The sequence below is a fragment of the Coturnix japonica genome, unplaced genomic scaffold (assembly GCF_054131305.1).
Source record: "Coturnix japonica strain WE unplaced genomic scaffold, WE-NBRP24 Scf045, whole genome shotgun sequence".
Classification (NCBI taxonomy): domain Eukaryota; kingdom Metazoa; phylum Chordata; class Aves; order Galliformes; family Phasianidae; genus Coturnix; species Coturnix japonica.
In genome coordinates this window covers 908,338-933,576 of record NW_028188948.1, presented here as the reverse complement: position 1 = coordinate 933,576, position 25,239 = coordinate 908,338, and the positions used below count along the sequence as shown (strand labels likewise).

At 43.4% G+C, this 25,239-nt stretch overlaps 1 protein-coding gene and 1 pseudogene across 2 annotated transcripts in view; one reads left to right on the top strand and one right to left on the bottom strand.

The window, feature by feature from the left end:
* The window catches only part of LOC146752429 (kinesin-like protein KIF20B), a 120,287-nt pseudogene that overhangs the window by 53,649 nt on the left and 41,399 nt on the right, over positions 1-25,239 (top strand).
* LOC146752430 (AF4/FMR2 family member 4-like) overlaps positions 19,922-25,239 on the bottom strand; it is a 28,433-nt gene continuing 23,115 nt past the window's right edge. For both annotated transcript variants that reach the window (XM_085531857.1, XM_085531858.1), the window contains one exon: positions 19,922-25,224. In XM_085531857.1, the coding sequence (XP_085387983.1) occupies positions 25,106-25,224 (119 nt within the window). In that variant the 3' untranslated portion in view covers positions 19,922-25,105. The remainder of the gene's footprint in view (positions 25,225-25,239) is intronic.

Here is a 25,239-nt window from a genome sequence, read left to right as displayed (position 1 = left end):
GTGCCTTCTTGCTGCATAATCAAGTTTCTGCCAGCCTGTAAGACTTCCCCACGTAGATACCACTTGGGAGGTTTCACAGATGGAATGGATATCTCGCATTCAAATTTGGCTTCTTCAGGCTCAGTCACATCCTCATCACACAGCTCCTTTACTAGATTAATGGATTGCTCTTTAAGAAGGATGGAACAAGAGAAAGCAGAGATTTAGAAGGAATGTAAAAAACCCTTACATTATCATCCCACTTACTCATGTCAGCATTACTGCACATGAACACTACACCTATCAGCTCAGAATGCCTTGAAACATCATAAAAAATAATAGAAAGAAAGGAATGTTGTTAAGAAGTCAGACAATAAGATTGACAACCTGAAAAGAGCCCAGATCTTCTGATTCCCAGTCCAACATCTAAATCAAACCATGACCTTCCCATCCCGTTATCAAACCCCTCACATTACAAAATGGAAAAGAGGTTCAATGAAACACGGACATTGACAATTACTTTGGTTAAATACAGCATCTTAGCTCTGAACAACAAGTTTTCACCTAGTAAAGGTCTCTGTAGCTCAAATGTAATGACTCTACTTAGGAGAAATTCATTTTCCAGGAAGTTCTTGCCCTTATAATGGTAACAGTGGCAAAGCTGGGGACTGAACTCTTGAGTAGTGTGCTAACTCAAATGTCTCCCTTTTCTTTATCACACTTAACATCATATATATACCCTAACATTGTATATATTAAAAAAAAGAACCAAAAACAACCCTGTGCTCTTTTCAAACAGCAAGAGAAAATGAAGAAAAAGTCAAGCTATGTTTTTTATCCCTCAACGTTCAAACACAAATCTGAAGTTTAAAAGTAGAAAATCAACCTCATAAGAAAATAATCTGTTCTACTTAGCAAAAGTAAATTCCAAAAGAGAAGCTGGATATTTTGTGGGCAGAAAGGTAGGTAGGTAGGAGTTTTTATTTCTGTGAGAGGTCCTGGTGGCGTTCAACTTTTTTGACATTCTTGCAAATGATGTTAGCTGGTCCATATCACTTGGTCCACCCTAACCTCAGTCCCAAAACAAAAGGGGAACTCCCTTCTGAACCTTCTTCACTTCATTTCAGATGTCCTTTCTGCTTCATCTCCAACCCACCCCCCACTCAGGAGAAAGATCTCCGTCTTACACCCTACCATCTTGCCGCATTCTGATGTTGTCATCAGCCTTCAGCTTGTCATCTTTGTACCACTGGCTCTGAACTTCATCTTGTGAAATCTCACAGACAAAAGATGCACTCCCATATTCATTCACTTCCACATCTTCCAGTGCTTTAACAATCTTGATATCTCCAGCTGTGAAGCACTAGAGATATATTTGTCAGGGTATTTCCAGAACTGAGTGCAGAATCTTTTCCTTACACATATTTGCATAGAAAATAAGTAGGATTATGTTTTATTCTAAACCATCATCCATTCCTGAGTCATTTCCCTTTTCAACACAGTCAATGCATTATTGCCCGTGAAATTAAAGATAGACTTACTAGCTACAATGGAGCTCCCTGCAAACAGTTTTCATGGAAACCAGAACCTCATTTATTCTAAAAACTTTCAAGCAAAATTAAGGGTAGAAAAACAATAGAACTGACTGAATCTTTAAGGTCATTTAGTTCCAGTCCCCCTGCTATAGGCAGGGACACCTCCCTCCACACCAACTCTTCTCCTCAGGGTCAAGGCTTCTCTCAAATCATTCTCCTCTAAGCCTGTGCCTGTGCTTGGGATTGCCCTGACCCAGGTGCAGGGCCTTGTACTTGGCCACACTCAAGTTCATGAGGCTGCCAAGGGCCCACCTCTCCAGCCTGTCCAGGTCCCTCTGGGTAGCATCCCTTCCCTCTAGCACATCAACAGCACCGCTCAGCTTGGTGTCATCTGCAAACTTGCTGAGGCTGCATTTGATTCCACTGTCCATGTTGCCTACAAAAATATTAAATAACACTGGTCCCAACACCACCCTCCACCTGGACACTGAGCTATTGACTGCAGCTCTCTGAGTGTGACCATCCAGACAGTTCCCTATCCTGCAACTGGTCCATCCATCAAAACCATTATTCTCCAGTTTGGTGACCAGGATGTCATGCAGGACGGGATCAAATGCTCTGCACAAGTCCAAGTAGATGATGTCAGTTGCTCTCCCATTATCCACTGATGCTTTTACTCCATCATGAAAGGCCACCAAGTTTGTCAGGCATGGCTTGACCTTGAGGAAGCCATACTGGTTACCACCATCACCTCATCTTTATTTTCCAAACTATGCCAAGGAGAACTAGACAGAACTCTACAGTGTCGTGTCACTACAAACCTGTCTGAATCATTGGCTTCTCTGCATGCTCATCACTCGTCTCTCCTTAGCTTGTGTGCCCACAATGCATGGGGAATGTCAGCCACAAATCTTACCTAGGGGACATCTTTGCTTCAAAATCCTTTGAACATCACACAATCCCTTTTAACTGTCCAGGTCTGCACTTATTTATGTCAGAATCAGACCATATTTCTGTGCTGCTATTTCCCTTTCCTTCTGAAGGGCCTGGATACAACTTGGATTAACCTCAGGAGCAGAGTTCCTGCATAAAACAGCCAGTACTGAAACAGCAACCCAACCTGGTTGCAGACTGAGAGAGAAAATGAGAGTTCACCACCTGTGAATAATGAGACTTCTCTTATTTCCCTGGGAAGTAATGCCCACTTCTTTTACTGTGACAGAGCTCCTTCCCATCCTAGAAGGGAAAATATCAAGTCAAATCTACATTAGTCCTTCCATCTCTGCACTGGGCAAAGGCAGCCTTCAGATCTATGCTTAATTCACCCAATTCCCTAGAATTAATGGAACTGTGCTTACTGGAACATATGCTGAAGCTTAAGCACAGTGCAGTGTTTTCAACATGTAGGAATGGCTATAGAACATGCATAAATTCTGGCTGACATATGACAGCTTAAAGCACTGCAGAGGACTGTTAATAAGCCCGTTTGGACATCACCTTGAATAAATGACGTTATCCTCAAGTAAGGAAAGGAACAGATGAGCACCGGGGAGGTACACAAAGGGCCAGAGCAAATTCTCACACTGTCAGGTGCAAAGAAAACTGAGATTTCACCCTAAAACCCAGTTCACAACAAGGCTACAAAATCCTGGCTGAGAATTTCTGAATGCTCACCAGTTGTTTCCAGCTCGAAGGTCATCTTCTGGCCAGCAGCCTCGCAGATGTATTCTCCAGCATCTTTCCTCTCCAGCTGCTCCACAACCAGACGCCGTGTTTTGCCCACAGATTCCATTCTGAACTTTCTGGAGGAGGCAAGCAGTCTTCCATCCTTGTACCATTTTACTTCAGTTGGATCCTGTGCTACTTCACAGCTGAGGGAGGCACTTGCTGCCAGGGCAGCACTCACCTCTTTCTGCACCTGCTCCTGGTTTATAAACACAGGTTTTGGCTCTGAGGGAAGAAAAGAAAAACAGAAGGACTGAAATGAGACCATCTTGCAGGTTTTTATGTACAGGTTGGAACAGGTTTAGGTTACCACTTGTGCCCAAACTAATAGCCTTCATAGAGAATATCAGCTCTTCTGTTGAAACAAAGTGTCAAATCTAGGCAAGAAAGAACCTAGGAACTGAAGGAACCAAGAGGGTCCTTGAACACCAGTCCCATGGTTGCAAGTCACTATGCAGACATATTGAACCCAAAAGAACATCTGTCCTGCAGGCAACCAAAACCTGAGTTCCTTTTACTTAAGACCCACTGTGAAACATCAAAACACATAAACATGCGATAGTCAAACCACTGGCTGCCTTTTCATGACCCAGAACAGTACTCCTGGCTTCCTGAACAGACTCCTCATGGCCTCTACCATTGCCACAACTGTGACTGTCAAAGGCACAAAGGAAATATGCTCACCAACGCAGTCCTTTGTTCTTTGTGTGTGATTTGCAGATATCTATCTTACTTTGAGCTCTGGGAATAGTCAGCTCTACCAGGTCTCTTACTGTGAGTAGCAGACTCACCTATCCAGATGCAGCCTCCAACATAAAGGCATAGTAAAAAGGCAGTGTACTACTAGGAGAAGTTCCTGCTTCTCCTGCCATGAAAGGCTGCACGTAGAACATGCACTCCAGCCTCACTGCACATACTTATCTTAGTCAAATGTTTCTGTGAACAGGAATTACAGTTTGGGATCTCAGGCACAGGAGAGATTTGAATAATATCTTGAATATTGCTTCCACTGTACATATATCAGTAATTATTATTCTACAGACAGACTGAAACAGGTCTTTGTGCCATACTAAAACCAAATACTTTCTACAAACCCAGGCAGTCAAGTATAGGGAAAAAACCTCAGTACAGACTACTGCACCTGGATCACTGTATAATAGAAACTAGATTTTACTATACTGTTCTCTGCTGTATTTCAGACAACACCTGTCTTACCTGTGACATGAATCTTGAAGGTGAGTTTCTGGCCAGCAGCCTCGCAGCTGTACTCCCCTGCATCTTTCTTCTCCACCTGGCTCACCACCAGCCGACGCTGTTTGCCCTCTGACTCAGCCTTGAACTTCTTGCTCGAGGTGATCAGTTTCCCCTCCTTGTACCACTTCACCTCCGTCTTCTCCTGGGTCACCTCGCAGCTCAGCGTGGCATTTTCTGTTGGTGCAGCCTTCACCTCCTTCTGCACCTTCTGCTTGTTGATAAAGGCATCCTCTGCTTCTGGAATTGAACTGGAAAACATTGGGTAAAATATACATTAGATATGAGCAACTTGTGACTGGAAGACATTAAAAGTTGCTTCTATGTTGTACTGGACCATTTCCTGGAGCAACTCTGCTTCACAGTGTTTATCACACATTATAATGCATCCTCAGCACAGTCCCTATGGTCATCCCATCCCTCTGGGTAGTCTTTACTATCAGCTCGGACTCCTAATTTTCAGATTTCTTCTAATGAAGACAAAGACAGATCTTCATCTGTCTGTCTTTTTGATATTGCTCCACTCTGCACTGGAGATCAGCCAAATACAGCTCAATTATGAAGTGAAGACCTCAAAATCAGGAAACCATAGAAATTTAAGAGCAGAAAACCATCTTTTGACTCTACCCTATGGCAATGATATAGCCCTTAATATGGTGAATATTTGGCCTACATTAGATTTTGTAGCTTGGTTTTATGCATAAAGCATGGTTTTCTACTCTCAGCAACCCCTGATTCTTCAGAGAACTGGCTGAGGTCATCTCCTCTTAATACCTAACACATATAGAAGAAAGTGTTTAAAGCCCACCTTACCCTTTGTGTCAACAAATGGAGTTAGCATCAGAAAGATAGCAAGTGTAATTAGTTAGGCATACACACTTCAGTTAAGGTGATTCAGTTAATCACTTTGCTAAGTGGGATCGATTGATACATTGAATCTTTTATTGATTACTTTAATGATTGTTTTATCTGATTCTCCTTTTACCAACAACTGGTTGCTGAGAGTGTTCATGCTAGTTCCTATTTGAGGCGTGGGAGAACAGATAAACCCTAAATAAATGGGCTTCCATTTCTATTCCATGGTTTGCCCTACAAAAGGCTGTAGAAGTGCAGAATATTTCTGACGCACTTACATCATGGACTTCTCTAGTGCTAGCCAGCTTCTAACAGCAGAGCAATTTTGAATAAGCTTCCTATGCTTGTTTGGGTCCCAGGAAAGATCCCAGGGTCCTGATGCTGATACCAAGATAGAGGCTCCAAGCATGAATGCAGGACTAGCAGTTGTGAGGGGGATTGACATTGCCTTTTATTTGCAGTGGAGACATGGAAGACCACTCATTCAGATCATTCATGCAAGCATATTCAGGCATACCCAGCTCAGGTGACCGGGAAGGCTCCTGCTCCCCAGCAGTCATGGCAAACCCTTCCAGGACCTGTCCCCTATCTCCTTCCTCCCCGCTGTCACTCTGTGAAGCCTTCTGCTGCCATCCCTTTCCCTTCCTTCATGACTTTCTCCTCTGCATGCTGTCTGAATTCTGAGTGGCAGCAGCTGCCCAGGAGGGTAAGTTCAGCTCAAGTTCCTGTGCTGCTGACCGTTGCAGTACGTGCAATCCCAGGATTCACACCACAGCTCTACCACCAGCACTGCAGTCCACTGAAGGCGAGGGAGCAGGGCAGCAAGCCAATGCAAGAATGCAGTTGATACACTCTACATTTGATCTCCCTGCTTGTATTGACTGCAGAAGCATCATTCTCTCCGCCCACCTTCAACAGCCCCTGTTTTGACTGATGATTTTCAGGGAAGGTTCAAGTTGGATGTTAAGAAAAACTTCTTCTGAAGAGGAATGGTGATGTGCTGGCACAGCTTTGCAGGGAGCTGGTGGGGTCACCATCCCTGGAAGTGTTCAATAACCATGGAGATGTGGCACTGAGGGACGTGGGCAGTGTGCATGGTGGGATGGGGTGAGGCTGGATGTGGGGATCTTTGTGGTCTTATCCAACTGCAATGATTTGATGAAGATCAGAAGGCTTGCTTATTAGCAAGACAACAAACATGGCCTAGACCAACCAGGTGATACAAAACTTCTCACAAATGCAATGGAGCTTTGGCCCACTTCAAATAAGGATTTCATCGTGCACCACAAATACTGAGATAATGAGATGGCAGAATCAGCCCTTTTTACTCTAGTTTTCTATATGTTTCCAAGGTGTGCAGCACTTGTTTCTTTTAAGCAAGAAGGTCTAATCTGCATCCCACAATGCTCAACACTCAGCACCTAACATTCAACATGTCCTTAAAATGGGATTGTTCTGTGCTGCCAGTGGAACCCTGGGGTAGAGGAACCCTGAAAAGCTTTCTGAGTGCAATGGTAAGAGGACAAATTAAGACTCAGGAAGCCATTGCACTCTGGGAGAAGCTAGTAAGATGAGGATTTCTGTAAAGAAAGAGCCAACCACTCCAAGAGTACTCATAATCCCTCCTGACTTTCACACCACATCATTTTGCAGTGAGGGCTGGACTTGCACGTCATGTTACAGTGGTACACATGAGAAATACAGCAACGGTAGCTAGGCAAGCACTCCCCACGTATGGCAGAGGAGGAGGTATTACATTACCCTGTGCAGCCATGAGCTCATCCGGTCTGAAAGAGAACAGAAAACCTTTGGTTTCTGAGGCAAACAGCTAATAATAGCCCTCAGCTAGCAAAATTCAAGTGTAAAAGCACTACATTTCTGGGTTTTCTCCCTACACCTCTGCAATAAGATGTGGGCTGGCTTTGGCTGCTGAGGATTAACTTGGTTGATTCCAGCTGTTGCCATAGTCTTTCTGTCATTGTTCATATTTCATTTTCTCTGACAGATACCTCCCAAATCTACCCTTTCTGTAATCCACTATTTGCTGAAACTGCCAGTTTCCTGAGCCAAAAGCATGAGCTACACAACTCACGGAACAGATCCAAAGGCCCCAGAATCACATCCACGTGGTGTGGGAATAGTAAGAGCTGATGGTTTAGAGTCTACACCACAGGCAGCAGCAAAACTGTCTACTACAGGAGCAGAGATATATTGCACACCAGGGACTGAAGGAGCAGAATGCCCCAAGATGGAGAGAGCAAAGACTGCAACCTTTACAAGGGAACAGAACGCAAGCTATGCCCTGCAAGGACACCAGGTCTGTGTGAGCAGAAAGGCAGTAGACTCCCAGTACAGTTGCTCCTCCACATAGCTGATCAAATGCCAAACCTTGACCAGGATTAAGCTCCAATGTGTTCACTGCCATAAGAAAGAAGAGGAGAAAACAGATTCCCTGTCCTGATCAGCTCAGAATACAAGACGAGAACTGTAAAGTTAACAGAGAACAAGCTGACTTACGAGCAAAAACCAGCAGAGTGCAGCTACAAATAAAACAGAAGACAAACCCTCGTCATCAGCCAGCTCACTAATGGTCACTCAGAATGCAGCTGATGTGCCCATGGCTATCTGGAGTCTAAGTTAAAATTTACCGGATCTTGTGCAAAATATACTGACACCAGAGCAATCTCTACTGCAGCTGGAGTGAGAGATCTGCCTCCGTGCTAAACTCTCAGACTAATGAGAAACGTACAATTAGAAAGGTATCAATGGATTCATGACTGGTCATTACATTTACAGAACATGGAACGAATGGTCGTCAACGTGCGATTCAACAAACCAAAGGCAAGTGCAATGCCTCTGACTAAAAGTTCTTAGGACACCAACAACCAAACCTCAGTGCAGCCACAGTAGAGAACTGTAACTACTACTGTTGAAATATCAACTGGTAGAGCAGTGTTGCACATTGTACAAATCACAGTTGGACATCCATGGACAGCTGATGATAAAAGTAGTCGTAGGGGAAGAGCTGGATGAAACACTGTTAAAAACAAATAATCATTTTAGCTGCACGTTTGTAAGCATTTCTTTTCATCCTCCCCAAAACAGTTTCATGGCAGAATCAAGAGGACACATTCACACAGGCGTTTCCACAGCCAGACTATGGAATAATCAAAGAATATATTATATATATATCAACCAAAATGTGTTTCCTACCAGTTACATGAATCTTGAAGGTGAGTTTCTGGCCAGCAGCCTCGCAGCTGTACTCCCCTGCATCTTTCTTCTCCACCTGGCTCACCACCAGCCGACACTGTTTGCCCTCTGACTCCACCTTGAACTTCTTGCTCAAGGTGATCAGTTTCCCCTCCTTGTACCACTTCACCTCCGTCTTCTCCTGGGCCACCTCGCAGCTCAGCGTGGCATTTTGAGTCAGTGCAGCCTTCACCTCTTTTTGTACCTTGTCCTTGTTTGTAAACACGTCTTCTTTCTCTGCAGGGACATCACAACAGTCACACCGTTTTCCTGTAGTCTGCTGCAGAGCTAACTCCAGTTCCCCGTTTTCACTATACTTGCCCTTCACTGGGAGCATCGTGATGCCTCATTAAGACAGGAAAATGCTTTCCCCTCTATTTTGCCTTGGGAAATGATAAGCATATCATTTCATATCATATCATATCATATCATATCATATCATATCATATCATATCATATCACATCATATCACAAAGCTAAACATTTCGCAGTCTGATAGCAGATTTGGACATGAGATTTAGAACACCTGCATGCACTGCTGAACCTCCTCCCTTATCTTTTTTTCTTCTGATGTCTCTCTACATTTCCAGTAAATCAGAAGGGAACAGCCCTCTAGAACAGGCTGCCCAAGGAGACTGTGGATGCTCCATCCCTGCAGGCATTCAAGGCCAGGCTGGATGTGGTTCTGGGCAGCCTGGGCTGCTGCTTGGCAACCCTGCACATAGGAGGGGGTTGGAACTGGATGAGCACTGTGGGCCTTTGCAACCCAGGTCATTTATGAGACTGAATAGTGGCATTTTCCACCTAATTGTGTCATGCAAATTTTGTAACCAGTTCCCTTCAAACACCTCCCCTTTTCTCACTCCTTGCATGCCCGGTGTGCTCTTGCACTGTAACCCTGCAGACACCAGCTGACTACAAGAGCTGCACAAGTTACCCTCCTTGCCTATGGTTTGTTGCAGTAATTCATTCCTGGATGGAAAAGCACATGTAGAAAAGTGTTGCTATGACACTAGATGACAAAGAAAGTCCTATAGCCAAAATGTTTTGCACCAGAGAGTCTGTCAGTTGATCCTCCAAATGCAAGACACACAAAATGAAGCGTTCCTTTATCTCTGGGATTCCAAGCATTTTCTCACCTCTGACTTTCACTTGGAATGTTGCTTTGTCATCTTTTGTTTCACAGCTGTAGCTCCCTCATTTTGACCATGAGCTTGCGGTGCGTCCCCTGGGAGATGATGGTTGTCCTCTGGTCCTGCTTCACCTCTGTTTGATCTTTCTTCCATACGACAGCTCTGCTTGCAGCTGACACCTCACACACCAGCTCCAGGTCTTCAGAAGGACTGACTGATATTTCTGGAGTTGTTTTGGGCTTGTTGACAAAATTAATGGCTTCATCTGAAGAAAAAAAGAGAAAGTGGTTTACATCCTGACTCAGGCTTATTCAGCACAGCATGAAGATACAGTTAGAGCTGATTGTAATGTCTCTGCTCATTACATTTGGGTGATCGAGTTTCACCTCTGGAGGTACTCACATACAAACGTGTGCTTGATTATCCTGTGTAAGGAAAGAGTAAGTTCTATGCAGACAGTTCTGATGTGATGAGCACATCAGTATTTCATGCCCTTCATTCCATCCAGACAGAACCTGCCTGAGGAGCAAGCTGATGGCTGCCAGCTACAGGCAGACCAAGCTTAGCATTGCATTTCTTAGAGCAACAACTGTTGCTTTCATTCACTGAATATACCAAGGCCAATTGCTATGCCAGGAACATTTATGGCATCAGTGAACAAATAATTCGTTAAAAATTGTAATAGACAGGAGACATCTATTCTTTTAAAACTAGGTGACCAAAGAAGAACAGTCCCTCTAGAGTCAAGCTGTGAAGAACTAATAGCACCAACCAATATCACATAGGTAGATTACTTCCCTGCCCTAAGACCATCTTGTGACCATTTGGTGCTCCTAATTAAGCCCTCTTGATGGCATTTTGTCTGAGCCATGCGACATTTTGTGATAGGAGTTACTGCTAGTGTTCCCTTCACCCTACACCAAAGTAGGAGGTATCCATTCTCAGGGAATCATGCAGGCTTCCTCTGTATTTGATGCTCAGAGACAGCCCCAGAACTTTTTAAATCTTAGCTTAGCTCTCATCCAATAATGTTCATCAAACAGTGCAACTTGTCCTTTGGGGATGCCTTTGTTCTGCATCAACCAGTTCCAACGGAGTCTTCTTGGCTTGTTTTAGATCAGTTTTTCAACAGATAAAGCCAGGTCTTTGAATTACAAAGTGAAATTGCAGAATGCATGATTCTCAACAAAACAGAACAGGAGGTGGGATGCAGGGTGAATACCTGAGCCAACACCACCTGCAAGCAATCCTTCAATATCTTAGGAATCTCTAGCCATCCCAAATCCAGTGTTGTGCTTGATCTATCATCTCTGCTGAGTTTTTAGCTAGCTGATGGTGAGCATCATGGTGGTGATGGGTGAGCAGTCGGACTAGAGGGTCTTAATCAACCTTAAGGATCCTGTGATCAGAGGAACGTGAATGTGCTGTTAAAGGTCACAAGCGCTGTACTGCAGCATGAGCATACACAGCGAAAGGCTTTCAGTAGAGCTTCAGTTCATAAATGAGGACTGGGTTATGGAAAATAGGCTCAAAATAGAAACCAGAAAACAGATCTTAACGCCAGGTTCTGTGAATGCAGCCAGCTGAATTTCACAGATATTGAATTTCAATGACAATTTCTTGTGTTATTTTACCCTCCAGCTCCACCCTGAACAGGAACATGTCAGTGACAAGCATTACTCCTCCAGGCTTGACCTGACAGTGCTTGACTTGTACTATGAGCTAATGCCAGGAAGAGCAGGAAAAGAGTTTCATCCACGTGCCTTCTCCTTCCTTAGTAAAACCAGTGTGAAACTGCAGCCACGTCAGGCTGAAGGAGACGTCTCAGATGTCCTGCCTGGATGCAGGAGGTCACGTGTCAGAGGATGTCTGGCACGTCAAGTCTCATGGCAGTGCAGTGCATGACAAACTGCAACAACACTTTCCTGTGGGCTCCTTTGGGCACGAGGCCCAGCGGGTGACACACCTCTGGCTGCAGCTCTTCAGAGCCTCCCAGCAGCCACGTGATGCCCATGGGAGAGACACAGCTGACCCGCACAGCAGACGATTTACCAGCTAGCTCTGGTTTACAGCAAGAGAAGATACAAGTGGCGATGCTGAATGGTGAAATACTGCGAGTGTGTGGCATGGGTATAAGATTGGTGAGCCTGAGGATGTTCAAAGTCAGGCTGGACAGGGCTCAGAGCACTTGGTGGAGCTGCGGTGCCCCTGTTCATTGCGGGGGGAGTCCAACTAGCTGACCCTTAAGGGTCTCTTCCCTATCTATGAGATACACGAAAGCTGATTCTGCAGTAACCAAGCTACCAACACCAGTTGTTTGTCTTACAGCTTGCCAACACAGATTTTAAAATAACAGCATTGATTACTCATTTGATAGTCACATTACAGTGCAAAGCACATGGAAACGTCCATCACCTAATTCAATTCTGAGGGCAGACCTGCCAGTATGAAATATTATGCTAACATGACTGAGAGAAGAAAAGCAAAATTAAGACTAGCTGACAAGCCTTGGCAGGAAGTTCTGCTCTCCATCAATTTAGTCCCATTATTCAGTTCTGTTTGGAGCTGTCTCCATGCCTCTCTGGAGTTTGTTCTTTGAGAAGAAGCAATTAAGTAAGCTCTCCAGTGCCAAAGTGCATACACTACTCTAGGGCTTTGTTGTTTCTCCATGGACCAACAAGGGTGACAAGCCAGCAGAAGATGATGAAGAGCCTCATGCATACTCAGTGTGAAAAAAAAAAAAGGCAGTTGTTGCTGGGAAGAAGGTGCATTTGCATTTGTGTCATCTGCAGAGGGTACTGCAGAAATGGAAAGTCTTCCACTGGAGCAAACAAAGGGCTCTCATTTATTGCAATCAAGGCCCAGCGTGTGGATCTCAGAGATCAGACCTACACCCTGCAGCAAAACAGAGACCTGCGTGGGAAAGTTCAGTTTCTCTCTACATCTGTGCAAGAAAAAGCCCACCATGGAATGACAGCTAAGTAAACATCCCTGTGATTCTTCACAGGTCTCTTCTACATTTGGGATCACTGCTACAAAAAGAGCTGTTGACATCATCTCTCGTGGCCACCCTGAGAGAAGAGCAGGAAGGCTGGGATGCTCTTTTTCCTATCTTTCCCTTGATTTCCTCTATATCTTAGGGACGAATCACAGGACAGAACACAGAAATCAAATGGCTCTACAAAGCAGATTGGCCAGTTCAAGTCAAAACAGCCACTGAAAACACCCCAGATGCTGTCTGACAACAGCTGGACTGTCGGGGAGTCAGGTGAATGCAGTCTGCTGGCCCTGGGCAGGAAGAGGACAGCCCAGACTGTCACATACCTTTCACTGAAAGCTGATAGAGCATTTTATCCCCCTCACAGATGCACTGATAACTTGCAGCATCATCCATTGAGTCGTTGTGAATTTTCAGGGTGTGTTTCTTCCCCACAATTTGCAGTTCATATTTTTCACTGTCCTTGAGCTCCTTCCCATCCTTCATCCACTCCACAGTAGCGCCTGTGTCTGAAAGCTCAGCCTGCAGTTTGGCTTCCTCACGCAGCCGAGCGCAGATCTTTTCTACATCTTTGCTCTTCTTGGTAAATCTCACTGCAGCACCTGTCAGGAGCAAAGGCCTCGTTATTTCAATTGATATCAGGCTAACGTGGTCAATGTTTGCTGCAACATCTCTGAAAAAGTATCACCTTCTGTTCCTGCACTCATCATTGTGTCAGAGCTGAGCAATTCAAGATATTTCATTTGGTCTTCTTGCCGGATTTACTAAGTAAAAATCAACCAAACATCTCCTTCTACTGATTAAGAATGCTCTAAACATGCTTCTGCAGAGGTTTCCACCCAATGACAAACAGGTCCTCCCATCATGAATGTTTATTTGTTCTATTTTGTCATGCAAAGCTGATTGATAGAGATATTATTGGAATGATTGCTCCCCTACTTCTAAACTATTCCAGTGCAATCAGAAAGGCTGTCTGAACCTGCAGCTGAAAGTACTGCTCTATGGTGATGCAGTGGTAAACCTGGTGACTGAAGGCACTGGCCAAGAGCTGTGAACTGCAGACATTCATCAGCTGGCATGAAGCAATCTGGTTCAGATACCAAGCAGCTGGGTAGATTGGCTTACCCTACAGTCAGTGCTATCATGTTTAGGTCATTACCAGGACTCACGTCAGTCCATGTGATGCAATTTCAGGTATTTGGTACAGTCAGTGAATGCCTACAGCCCCAGTTCTAATCATCAGATCACAGCAACTATGCCTTGAGTATAAGAGGAAAGGAGAAGGATCAAAGCAAATACCTCTCACTCTCATCTTGCTGCTGACATCAACATTTTTGGCAACAAATTTCACTTCTGCTCCATCATCGCTCTTGGTGACGTTCTTTATGATTAGGCTGTGAGTAGTTTGGGTTCTCTTAATGATCCAGGTCTCGCTTTCCTGTAAGTCTTTACTATTGAGGTACCAAGTGCCGCAACACGTTGTTGTAAGGTCAATAGTAAACATGGCATCCCCTCCAGGTACAGCTTCACCAGTTGTTAGGGGGGATTTCACAGCCAGGACTGGTCCTGAGGAAGAACAACATGGATGTCTTAATGCTCTTTAGATGCAAGTCTGGTATCTCATTTAGAGATGGAAGATTAAATCATAGGTACATTTCTACTTCTCCCTTTGCATGAGTGCTGGAAGAAGCACTTCTGTGCTTAAGATCTGTTACAGAAAGTTCTGCCTCTTGCACATGTGAGATATCAAAAGATAAGGATATTCATGTCTCTGTCACAGAAACATAACTCGTATCACTTTAGTGGTAGCTGGAGGTTGATAGGAGATAGGAGAACAAAAGCCAGAGGTAGCAACCTCACAGTGTTGCCAACAGAACTGCTCAAAATGTAGGGCATTTTACTCCTAAGTATGTAGAGAATATTTCAAGACTTAGAATTTATTTTCTAACTCGTGCAATGGTCAAATAGTTTATAGTCTTCAAAGCCTGGGCTCAAACAAAATTATTTGTGCTGTAAAGGTTCCATCCCTGTTGAATTCTGGTAATAATACAGAGAATGTTGAATTCACTTATGCACTCTGCTGTCCCAGCACCATGAAAAACATGAAGGAACTTTCCTTTTGAGGTGACAGCTTGCCTGTGGCTGTGTGGTTGTTCCCACACTTGGCTACATTATGCAATACTGTATGTGTAATGCTGGTTGCAGCAGTGCAATCAGGAAGTATGCCTTAGGATTGCCAGGGCTGTTACATCTGGAAGGAGATGTAAGCAGATGTGGCTTGTTCTCATCTAGATAACATGAAGAGTATTGAGGGGATAGTGCAAGAAAAAGAATCTTTCAAAAGCAGTCAAACAAGTGCTTTGCTGCATGACCTGAAAGGGTGATGGTACCAGATTGTCTTGGTGTGAGCACATGGTAAGATTTTTGTGTTAATAACTAAAGACCGTTAGATACGCTGCTGTTCTCTGAGCTGAATAAACATCAGCTGGCGGTACCTCATGTCTGAGCAGAGGATGGGTGAGAAGGTGGTGTGTTTGGAAACTGGGGGTGGCTGGGATCTAGAAGATGCAGAGTGAGCTGACAAAAGGTAAAGGTTGAAAACAAAATGGGAAAAGAGTTTTGCCAGTTCCTCAGCCGGTGACCCTCCTGAGAACTGAGAGTGGGGAAAAATTAATCAGATGAAATTCCAGCTCCCTCCCTTGAAGACTGACAACGATTTTAGAGGCACATGTTCATGTTGGACTACACCTCTTTTCCCCTATGAATAAAAAACCTTGCTGCCTCAAAAAACAGGGCACCTTACCCTTCTTTGATCCAGTCTTGCTCAGATCTGGAGGAGCTGGAGAGAGCTGCAGCATAAGTATTCACATATAGTAGTACTGTTAAGCACAACCTGTAGGTGACAGCAGGGCAGCAGCACCTCCAGTGCTGTGGGCTGCTCATGGGTGTGTTGCTCAATTCTATGCAGCTGGGAGCTGCTTGCAAAATGCTGAATGTGCTGTGACCAGCACAGTGCAGAGCTTTTACTCTATCTCACTTTCTGCCTTCCCTCGGAATAATGCACCTACTCTATCACAATTGCATTTGTGTAAAAATGAATATTTGAAACCCTGTTCTTTTGGTTACTCGGCTGATCTCCATTCCCTTGTTAGCAGTCCTGTGTTTTTTTATGGCTTGCACCATCATTAGTCATCTGCCTGTGCTATAAGATTCTCCTTTATCTCTCGTTTGCCTACGCCATATTCAAGCATTTCCAGGAAAAGCTCAGGGTATTGAAATATCCTTGAGTGGTCTAAGTATTCTTTCAGAATATAGGAGGAAGGAATGTGCTTTAAGCACCCGCATCTAAGTAGCTTCTGCTACACTCATAAATTAGATCTAATCCAACACCTGTGAATAACAGCTCCCCTCTGCTTTATAGTTTAGCTGTTCTTTTGGAAACCTTAATTGTGAGTATTGTGTGAGAAACAATTGATGCAATTACATTTGCTGGAAAGAATAACGACTGTCACTTCCTTTGGAACAAGAGGAAGTACACCATTTTGTGCTTTTTCTGTCTAATACAACAGCACATGTGAGATAAGTAGTGACTAGATCTAAGGGAAGACATGTAATATGTTCTCTCCACAAATAATTCAGCTTCAGCAGATCCACTGCAGTTACATTTTCTAAGGTACCTCAAACGAGATCAAGGCTTGGCTTTTCAAAAGATGCGTTTGCATGTGGGAGGGAACCTCTGAATGTTGTGCAATGAGCTGCAGCCTCTCTTCAGCCCCTAAATTAATGAAGATCCGTGTAAGTATGTTCAGCACACAATCAAAGTGCTGCCAAAACAGTCCCATTTAATGCAATTATCAGCTACTTTGCACTGTCCGTGCTTTCCCTTTGTTGGCACCTACAACACAATGCTGTCACAAGGGGAGCACGCAGGCACACAGCCCTTGGCAGCCCTTCTACATGATGCTGGGCAGAGGTGAAAATACAAAGAGGCTCAGTGAGGCAGGCACAGAGTGCCAGTGTCAGGTGCTCAGGTGGGGCTATGGGCATTCTGGGGACCTTCCCTGCCCAGAAAGTGTCTTTTTTGGCTCAGTGAGAGTGTTTTGAAGGCCCTCCAGGAAAGCATGATTTGGGAGTGGAAGATTGGTATGTCATGCTGGTCACACATCCATCCTAGTGCAGAACAGAGAGCATTCATTCACACTCCTACTACTGCTCCTTTAAGCTCTCCTACAGTCTGCAGTTCTGATTTACCAGCAGTCAGCAAAGAAATCATAGCTTCTTCCTACTCATTTGTCTCTAGCAGTCAAATAAAACCATTTGTGTCAAACCTTTCTCTCTGTAGCACCTGCTTTGGCCTGGAGGCGTCTCCCTCAGACTCACAGATAAGCATGCTGGCCCTGAAGGATTCCAAACCATGGCTCTCACCACAGCTCCCCTCCCCCCAAGTTGAAACATACCTTTTTACAGTTATAAACTGCATGTAAAGATCATCATACTCGAATAGAATGCACATGATTTGACTTAGCCAAATGGAACTGTGTGGTAATAGTTACTTGCAAAGAGTTTGCTCTGCTCTCCAAGCCATTTTCAAAGCTGTGTGCCTTGAAGGCCAACTGCTCTGATTTTAATGCCTCTTTTATCCATATTTCTGTGTCTAATTCAGTCATACTGCAAAAGTGAAGGTAGTTATATGGATTTACAGCACCTTTGGGTCTCAGCAGCAGCCTGGAGACACGAAGCACATGTGCTTGGAGACTCATACTGCCCAAGTGCTCTTTTCTTCACCAAAGGTCCTCTTCCTCAGTTAGAAGGTTCCATGGTGGAGCTGCAGGATCCTTCTTCGGGGAGATTTTATCACCAGAGTGAGGAGATGATTATACAGAATTTGTCCACATGGGTGTGTGTGCATGATGACACTAAGCTGAGTGGTGCAGTTGAAGGAATGCCATTCAGAGGGACCTTGACAGGCTTGAAAGGTGGGCCTGAGTGAACCTAATGAGGTTCAACACGGCAAAGTGCAAGGTTTTGCACTTAGGTTGGAAGAACCCCAGGCACCTGTACAGGCTGGGAGGAGTGGTCCTTGAGAGCAGCTCAGCAGAGAAGGACCTGGGGGTCCTGATGGATGAGAAACTTAACATGAGCCAGCAGTGCGCTCTGGCAGCCCGGAAAGCAAATGGGATCCTGGGCTCCATCAGGAGATGGGTGGTCAGCAGGGACAGGGAGGTGATCGTCCCTCTCTACTCTGCTCTTGTGAGGCCCCATCTGTTGTACTGTGTCCAAGTGTGGAGCCCTCAGTACAAAAAAGACATGGAGATTTTGGAAAGGGTCCAGAGGAGGGACAGGAAGATGATCAGGGGGCTGGAGCACCTCCCCTATGAGGACAGGCTGAGGGAGTTGGGTTTGTTCAGCCTGGAGAAGAGAAGGTTGCGGGGTGACCTCATTGCAGCCTTTCAATACCTGAAGGGAACCTGTAACCAGGAGGGGAGTAAACTCTTTGAAAGGGCTGATAATAGCAGGACTAGGGGAAATGGTTTTAAGTTGAAAGAGGGAAGATTTAGGTTGGATGTTAGGGGAAAGTTCTTTACTAGAAGAGTGGTTAGGTCCTGGAACAGGCTGCCCAGTGAGGTTGTGAATGCCCCGTCCTTGGAGGTGTTCAAGACCAGGTTGGACGGGGCCATGGGCAACCTGATCTATGGGGTCTCTATGGGGATCTATGGGGTCTCTATAGGGATCTATGGGGTCTCTATGGGGATCTATGGGGTCTTTGGGGTCTCTATGGGGATCTATGGGGTCTCTATGGGGATCTATGGGGTCTATGGGGTTTCTATAGGGATCTATGGGGTCTCTATGGAGATCTATGGGGTCTTTGGGGTCTCTATAGGGATCTATGGGGTCTCTATGGAGATCTATGGGGTCTTTGGGGTCTTTATGGGGATCTATGGGGTCTTTGGGGTCTTGTGGGGATCTTTGGGGTCTTTGGGGTCTCTATGGAGATCTATGGGGTCTTTGGGGTCTCTATGGGGATCTATGGGGTCTCTATGGGGATCTATGGGGTCTCTATGGAGATCTATGGGGTCTTTGGGGTCTCTATGGGGATCTATGGGGTCTCTATGGAGATCTATGGGGTCTTTGGGGTCTCTATGGGGATCTATGGGGTCTCTATGGGGATCTATGGGGTCTATGGGGATCTATGGGGATCTATGGGGTCTCTATGGGGATCTATGGGGTGTCTATGGGGATCTATGGGGTCTATGGGGATCTATGAGGTCTCCTGGGCAACCTGATCTAGTAAAGGTGTATGTTTGGTGGCCCTGCCAGGCAGGGGGGTTGGAACTACATGATCCGTGAGGTCCCTTCCAACCCGGGTAATTCTGTGATTCTGTGATTCTGTGATTGTGAACACCCACTGCTGTTACTGCTGCCACGGCTCAGCTCTACTTGTGACGTATTTATTGACCACTCAGAAGCTATGACAGCAAATCAGCAACAAGTACATTCGACTTTCCTGCCACAGGAACTGGTAAAAGGACTTCAAAAAGACGGAGAGCATTCGCTCACCGGGGTTGTACCCCTGCAGCACGCACTGAGGATGGCCAAGCTCAATAAAAGGACTCTGCATCTCATGTTTGTTTTGTTTTGTTTGTAATTGTTCATATATTTATATTTATTTTAAGGTGCGTATTAAAAGTTTATATTCCGCAAACTACCTGGGTTTTTCCTTGCATCCTGTGACCACAGTGTCTGCTGACGGCACATCAGGCACTTCAAGCAGAAGTGCTTATTTCACAGTGGACTTTAGACATTTATCGTTCAACCTGGCAAGTGTGTAAAGTTGATCACGCTTCTGTCTCATTTCAGTCTCAATAGCTGAACTCTGAGCCGGACTTCAAATAAAAGCCTGTTAGAAGAGAGAGCAAACAAACTGATAATAATAGTGCTAGCAGATTCAATATACTAAATATATCTGGTGATAACTGGAAGAAGTATTTACTTTTAAATTATTTCTAATCAAAATTGCCTACGTCCCAAGCTGACCTCCCCGTCTGAATAATCCCATTATTTCAACATACCTCACATACTGGACGGTATCTTCCCTTGTTATGCAGAGTGCTGAGGTCAAAAAAGAAACCTCTGCTTAAAAATACAGCAGCAGGGAGCACGCAGCCCTTTCAACAGACAGGACCACTTTGAAGTTTAATACAGAAAATCTATTTGATATTTATTAAACTTAGTTTCTCCAGTTACAGTTTTGCATTGTACAAAGCATTTTAATGACACAGTAGTTAAAAAGATCTTTACAAATTGAAATGTGATACCCTTTTCTCCAAATATTTTAATTGCCATAAATTTGTTTAAAAATACACATTAAACGCATGTTTCAGACACTAAACGTTCTATAATCTCAATACCACAAAATACATAGAATATACTATACAGATGTGGAAAAAATCTAGTTAGTATATAATACTTTGCTCACCATTAACAGCTTTATTACGTGAAATGCACATACTGACTTAGAAATCCTAATTTGAGCCCCAAAGTACCCTTTGAAATTTCAGATGTACTGCAACAAATAAAATCACAGTTGGTGTGTTTCTTTAGGTTTTGGTTGAAGACGGACGCTTAAATATTCCCATAGAAACAAAACATAACACATGGACTCGTCATGTACAAAGTGTGAAACAGAGACATCCCATTAGTTACTAGCAGTACCTTTCTGTATGATTCACAAGGGCTTCATTTATGAGAGACAGGTGAAAAGTTACCTTCCCTCACCCACAAACCCTCCCCCAAAAAAACCCTTCTTCATCAAATAATAATTTCAATTAAGATAAAGGATTTTTAATAAATATATAAGCACTTTATCCTCCATATACAAAATTTCTTAAAACAATTTAAAAGGGGGACCAGATACAAATGTCAGGAACTGTGCTTGCAAAAGTCACGCCTGGTCCTTAGAGTTGAGTTTTCAGATGTGTAACATCAATGCAGCCGAAAAGAAGTGCTGCAGAAGTACTGTGCACCCAACAGCACCGATTCCCCGGGCTGCATATAAAAACCAAGTCGGGGAACACTGCATTCCAATTTGCCCGTATCAGCTCCAATAGCAAACGCAGAGAGGTATGACAGGAGTAGGTACGTTTCCATTAAGTTTCCAGATGAAATTAAAACTTTTACATAAAGATGGCCTATATAAACCCTAACGCTGTAACACAGCGTTTCAAATTGTTCAGTATAGTGTATTCGATTGAAACTCAGCTGAGATCGGCAGAGAGCAAAGAACTAATGCTGTCGATAGCTGATCTAGCAACGACCAGAGCTCGTATTGAGAGAAAAATGCACTTATTCCATCGCTAAGCCCTCCCTCCCTGCCTCCCCCCACCCCAATACCGCTGCTTTCAAATGGCATCATGGCATCAGAAACCAATTCCTTGAAAAGTAATGGAGTTTGACATACATCACGATTCCCTGATTGATTGATTGCTTTTAGGTAACTTTCACACTGTGGAGATTTGCCTCCTGGAACAGCTCTGTATTTGTCTGAGTTGGCCACCAAAAGCTTTGGCTAGTCTTCACACTTCAAGATATCCAGCATTAACATACAGGTTTCCATAACACTGTTTCATTAGATGGAATAATTTAAACCCTGACCAAAATTTTTGTCAGAAATCTAGAAATTTGGAAGTTGCTTACTCCCCAATGGGTAATTCAAACTTGACTTGCTCAGGCCCTTAACATAAACGCTGCGGTGACAGTAAATATCTGTTAGGTAACTGAAATATTAAATACAGCAAAGGTAGTCTCTTTTTCCAATAGTTTCCCATTCTGGAAAACTACATCATTATCTGCCTACGGCTTTATTTTACTTGCCCCAGGCAAGCACATCATTCCCATAAAGTACTGACTCTGTATGTTGGGGCCATTCATAAATACATTTCAGGGCTTTTTTTCTTCTTCTTCTTTTCCTTTGTTATCACAGCAATCAAGCCTCAGCAATCTAAAGGAATATACATTGCACTCCTGTATAATATGCAAGATTTATCACCAGTAAGATGGTGACTCAGCACTCAATAAATAATATATCAATATAGTCAGTTGCACCATAATCTAAAAACAAGTATAACATATACTTTGGACAGACTGATTTCATATATATATACATATATATTAAAAGACACATACAATACAAATTGCATACTGCCATCAAAAGCCAAGAAGAGCCATTCACACGCTCTACTTTATGGCTAATAGTTTCAAATCAAAATAAAAGTATCGGGCTGTTTTACTCTGGTGTCCTGAAGATTTGTTTGTAAGTATAAATGGTTGCACCTTACCATCTAGGAACCTGCAAGTTTCACAGCAAATCCAAATAATAGTGATATCTGAGCAAGCCTAGTCTGATTAAGCCATTTTTAAGATTCACCAACTGGGACCACGTTCGGTAAGGGAATTAAGATCTCAGTGTTGATATGTGCTTAAGATCCAATCGTCTAGGGAATCGTTGAGGAACCTGGGAGTGAGGGATCCCCTCCTCAGCCACCAGCGCAGCCTGCCTTAGTGCTGACGCTGTCTGCATTTCCACTGCTGTTGTGTAGAGGTTAACAAAAGGACAGAGTTGGACTGTTAGTCTGCATCGTGGCACCGGGATGGAAGCATATTCAGTATTTGCATTTTTTTAATTGCTAAGAAATCTGACAAAGTACGCAACTTCTGTCTTAGAAACAATGGTAAAGCCCAAATCAGATATGCTTTTGGAAGCGTGAAATTTAAGTGTCTCTGATTGAAATAGCCACAGATGAGTAAGGCATTTTTCAAATAACAAGACCACTGTGTATCTCCCATACAGACAGAAAACCTGGGCAGCACTCCAGGGAATGTTTCCCTGTGACGGATTCTGTCAGCCATTTCAGGTCCACATTTTAACACAATGTAAGAAGTCTTTCAGTTACCCAAAGACCCATTGACCTGGGGACAAGCAAAACATTTTTGTAAGAGACAACTGCGTGTAACACCAAAAGGTATTTGTGGGACTCTAAGGAAATAAAAAGAGAAAATAAATTCCCAGAGATGAGACCATTCCTGCTTACAGTCATGGTCACGGTGCACAAAGGAGCAAGCTGGAAGCAGCCGCACCGGCCGGTGCAGCACTACACAAAAAAAAACCAACTATGAATGCAACTCCTACAAAGGTATTTTTTATATAGCGTCAAAAGAGTGCTAGGCACTTTAGAGTATTAAAGGAAAAATTAGTTGACAGTGTCCTATTAACCAGGATGCAGAGTCTGAGGGTACAGAGTTTTGTCTCTAACAGCAAACACGAAAAGAATGCGATCTTGCACAGTGATTTAATAAAAAGGATGCTCCAACCAACAGACCTGATCAGTGATTCAGCTCTAACGGGAAAAGTCACAGGTCCGCTAACCAAACACATGTTGGTTCGTATGTAGCAAAGCTCTTCTGGAAGTACAAAACACGCTGGAACACAAAGGAAGCTCTACGAATATGCAGCTACCTTTTAGTAGGTTACTCATTTCAAAACTTCTAAACTCTTAAAGCCCATAGGACATACTGCAGTACTAAGTAGCGTAGAATTCTATTCCTTCTTTCGAGGTTGCCATGATTTTGGCACTTAACCACGACGACACAAAAATTTAGTGCAATATTTTTTCCTGAACGTGCACGTTCATCTCTGGTACAGAACTAAGGGTTAAATAGGAGATAAAACAAAGCAGCATTCCACAATCACACTCTAAAGTATTCAGAGCTTGACTCTTTAGAAGACCACTGCAATGAGAAGTCAGTTTGCATGACAGACACTGGTACTTTTGAAAAAGAAATGGAATTTTACCCAAGTACTGCAGAAGACCACTGCATACAGTACACCTGGTCCTGCTGTAAAACATCTTGTAAACAGTTCATAAAATCTTCATCTAAAAGTAAGGCATAAGGCACACCAGACATGTTAGGGGCACTAAGCAATACTGAAAGCAGTAGCATTTTAAACCTTTGACTCAGACAAGCACCTCATGTGGAAAGGTACTTTGGTTTTGAGAGCAGTCGACTGCAACTCCACAAACTGTTTCTGTTACACCAACTCACTTCCCTCTCAAATGAATATTCTGCTCCATCACATGCATCAAACACGAATGGGACCTTCATTAACATGGGGTAAATACAAGTTTTAAATCCATTCTGCATCAAAACGATTAGACAACTTCCCTGTAATAGCAGGTGTGCTCCCCCACCCCACAATGGCTGTTGCACTGTCATGCTGTAGTGTCCATTAACCACCAGACATTTTTTCAGGCAGAAAAAAAAATGGACCTCCGTCTCTACTTAAGATTCCTGATTTTCCAGTCAATGAGAAAGTTGCAAATGGCAGTTCTGGTAGGAATTTAACTACTGTTGGTTTTTTTCACCACAAAACTGCTGATTTTGCAAGTGTCAAAAAATGACAAACAAAATGCGTTTTAAATGAAGAGAGATTAAAAAAAAAGCACAAGATTGTCCATTTCAGAAACCTTTCCTATATGCCTTTCCTATCAGACCGAAGTTCATTCCTACACCATTACTCTGATATTAAACTGTTTCATGATTTGCTATAGTGTTAACCAATGGTTTGAAACTGCCTTGAAAGCAACCCAAGTCAGAACCAGCTAAATATTTTTCCATATAAATTTCTTTAAAATTCATTTAAATGAAGTATTTTAATACGTAGAAGAACATCTGGAATTTTTTCTATTTAGTACAAATTCTGCAATAATAAAACTCTAGCTGTCATTTATTAGTTGATCATAGGCATTAGGCATTAAAAGTATGGTGTTTCTACACGTTAGAACCTATCAATCCTAATTCCTTTTACAGGTTCTACCACCACAAGACATTACAGAGTAACAAAGCTCACGGAGTACTTAAATGAAGTGTCTATGTTTAATTTTTCCTAAGTACTTGGAAGGGTAAAATTTAGGGAAGAAACAGCTAAAAACTGCCCAAAAACTGGGCTTTTCAAAATTAAAATTAAAAAAAATTAAAATAAATAGGATTTAAACCGACTATTTACGTATTGTGACGGGAATTCCAATGACTGATCCATCCATGATAGATTAGCCAAGCTACACCTTTATATGTCGCAAATTTAAAAATATTTAAATAACTTAAAAAGGGAATACTGAAGGAGTTCATTAACAAGATCGTTTTGGGTTAAAACACAAAACACAAATCAAGATGGGAGACATGTGAAAGCATTCTTTGTTTTTAGTGTCAACTAAGCAATGTGTTATGGCAGTCTTCCTTATTGACATGACACAGTGTTGTGGAGATAAATCAGAGGCAGCGAGAAAAATGTGTTCAATTTTCCATTCCTTCAGTTCGAAGTATCACTTGGCATCCAGGCGCAACCAGTGTAGTCCCTGACGGGTGTAACGCACTAGGTCTGTCATGATGCTCGAGTTAAAAACCAGAGGGCCCATAGCTTTATCCAGTTCGGCAAAGAACTCTAAAACAACAGAAA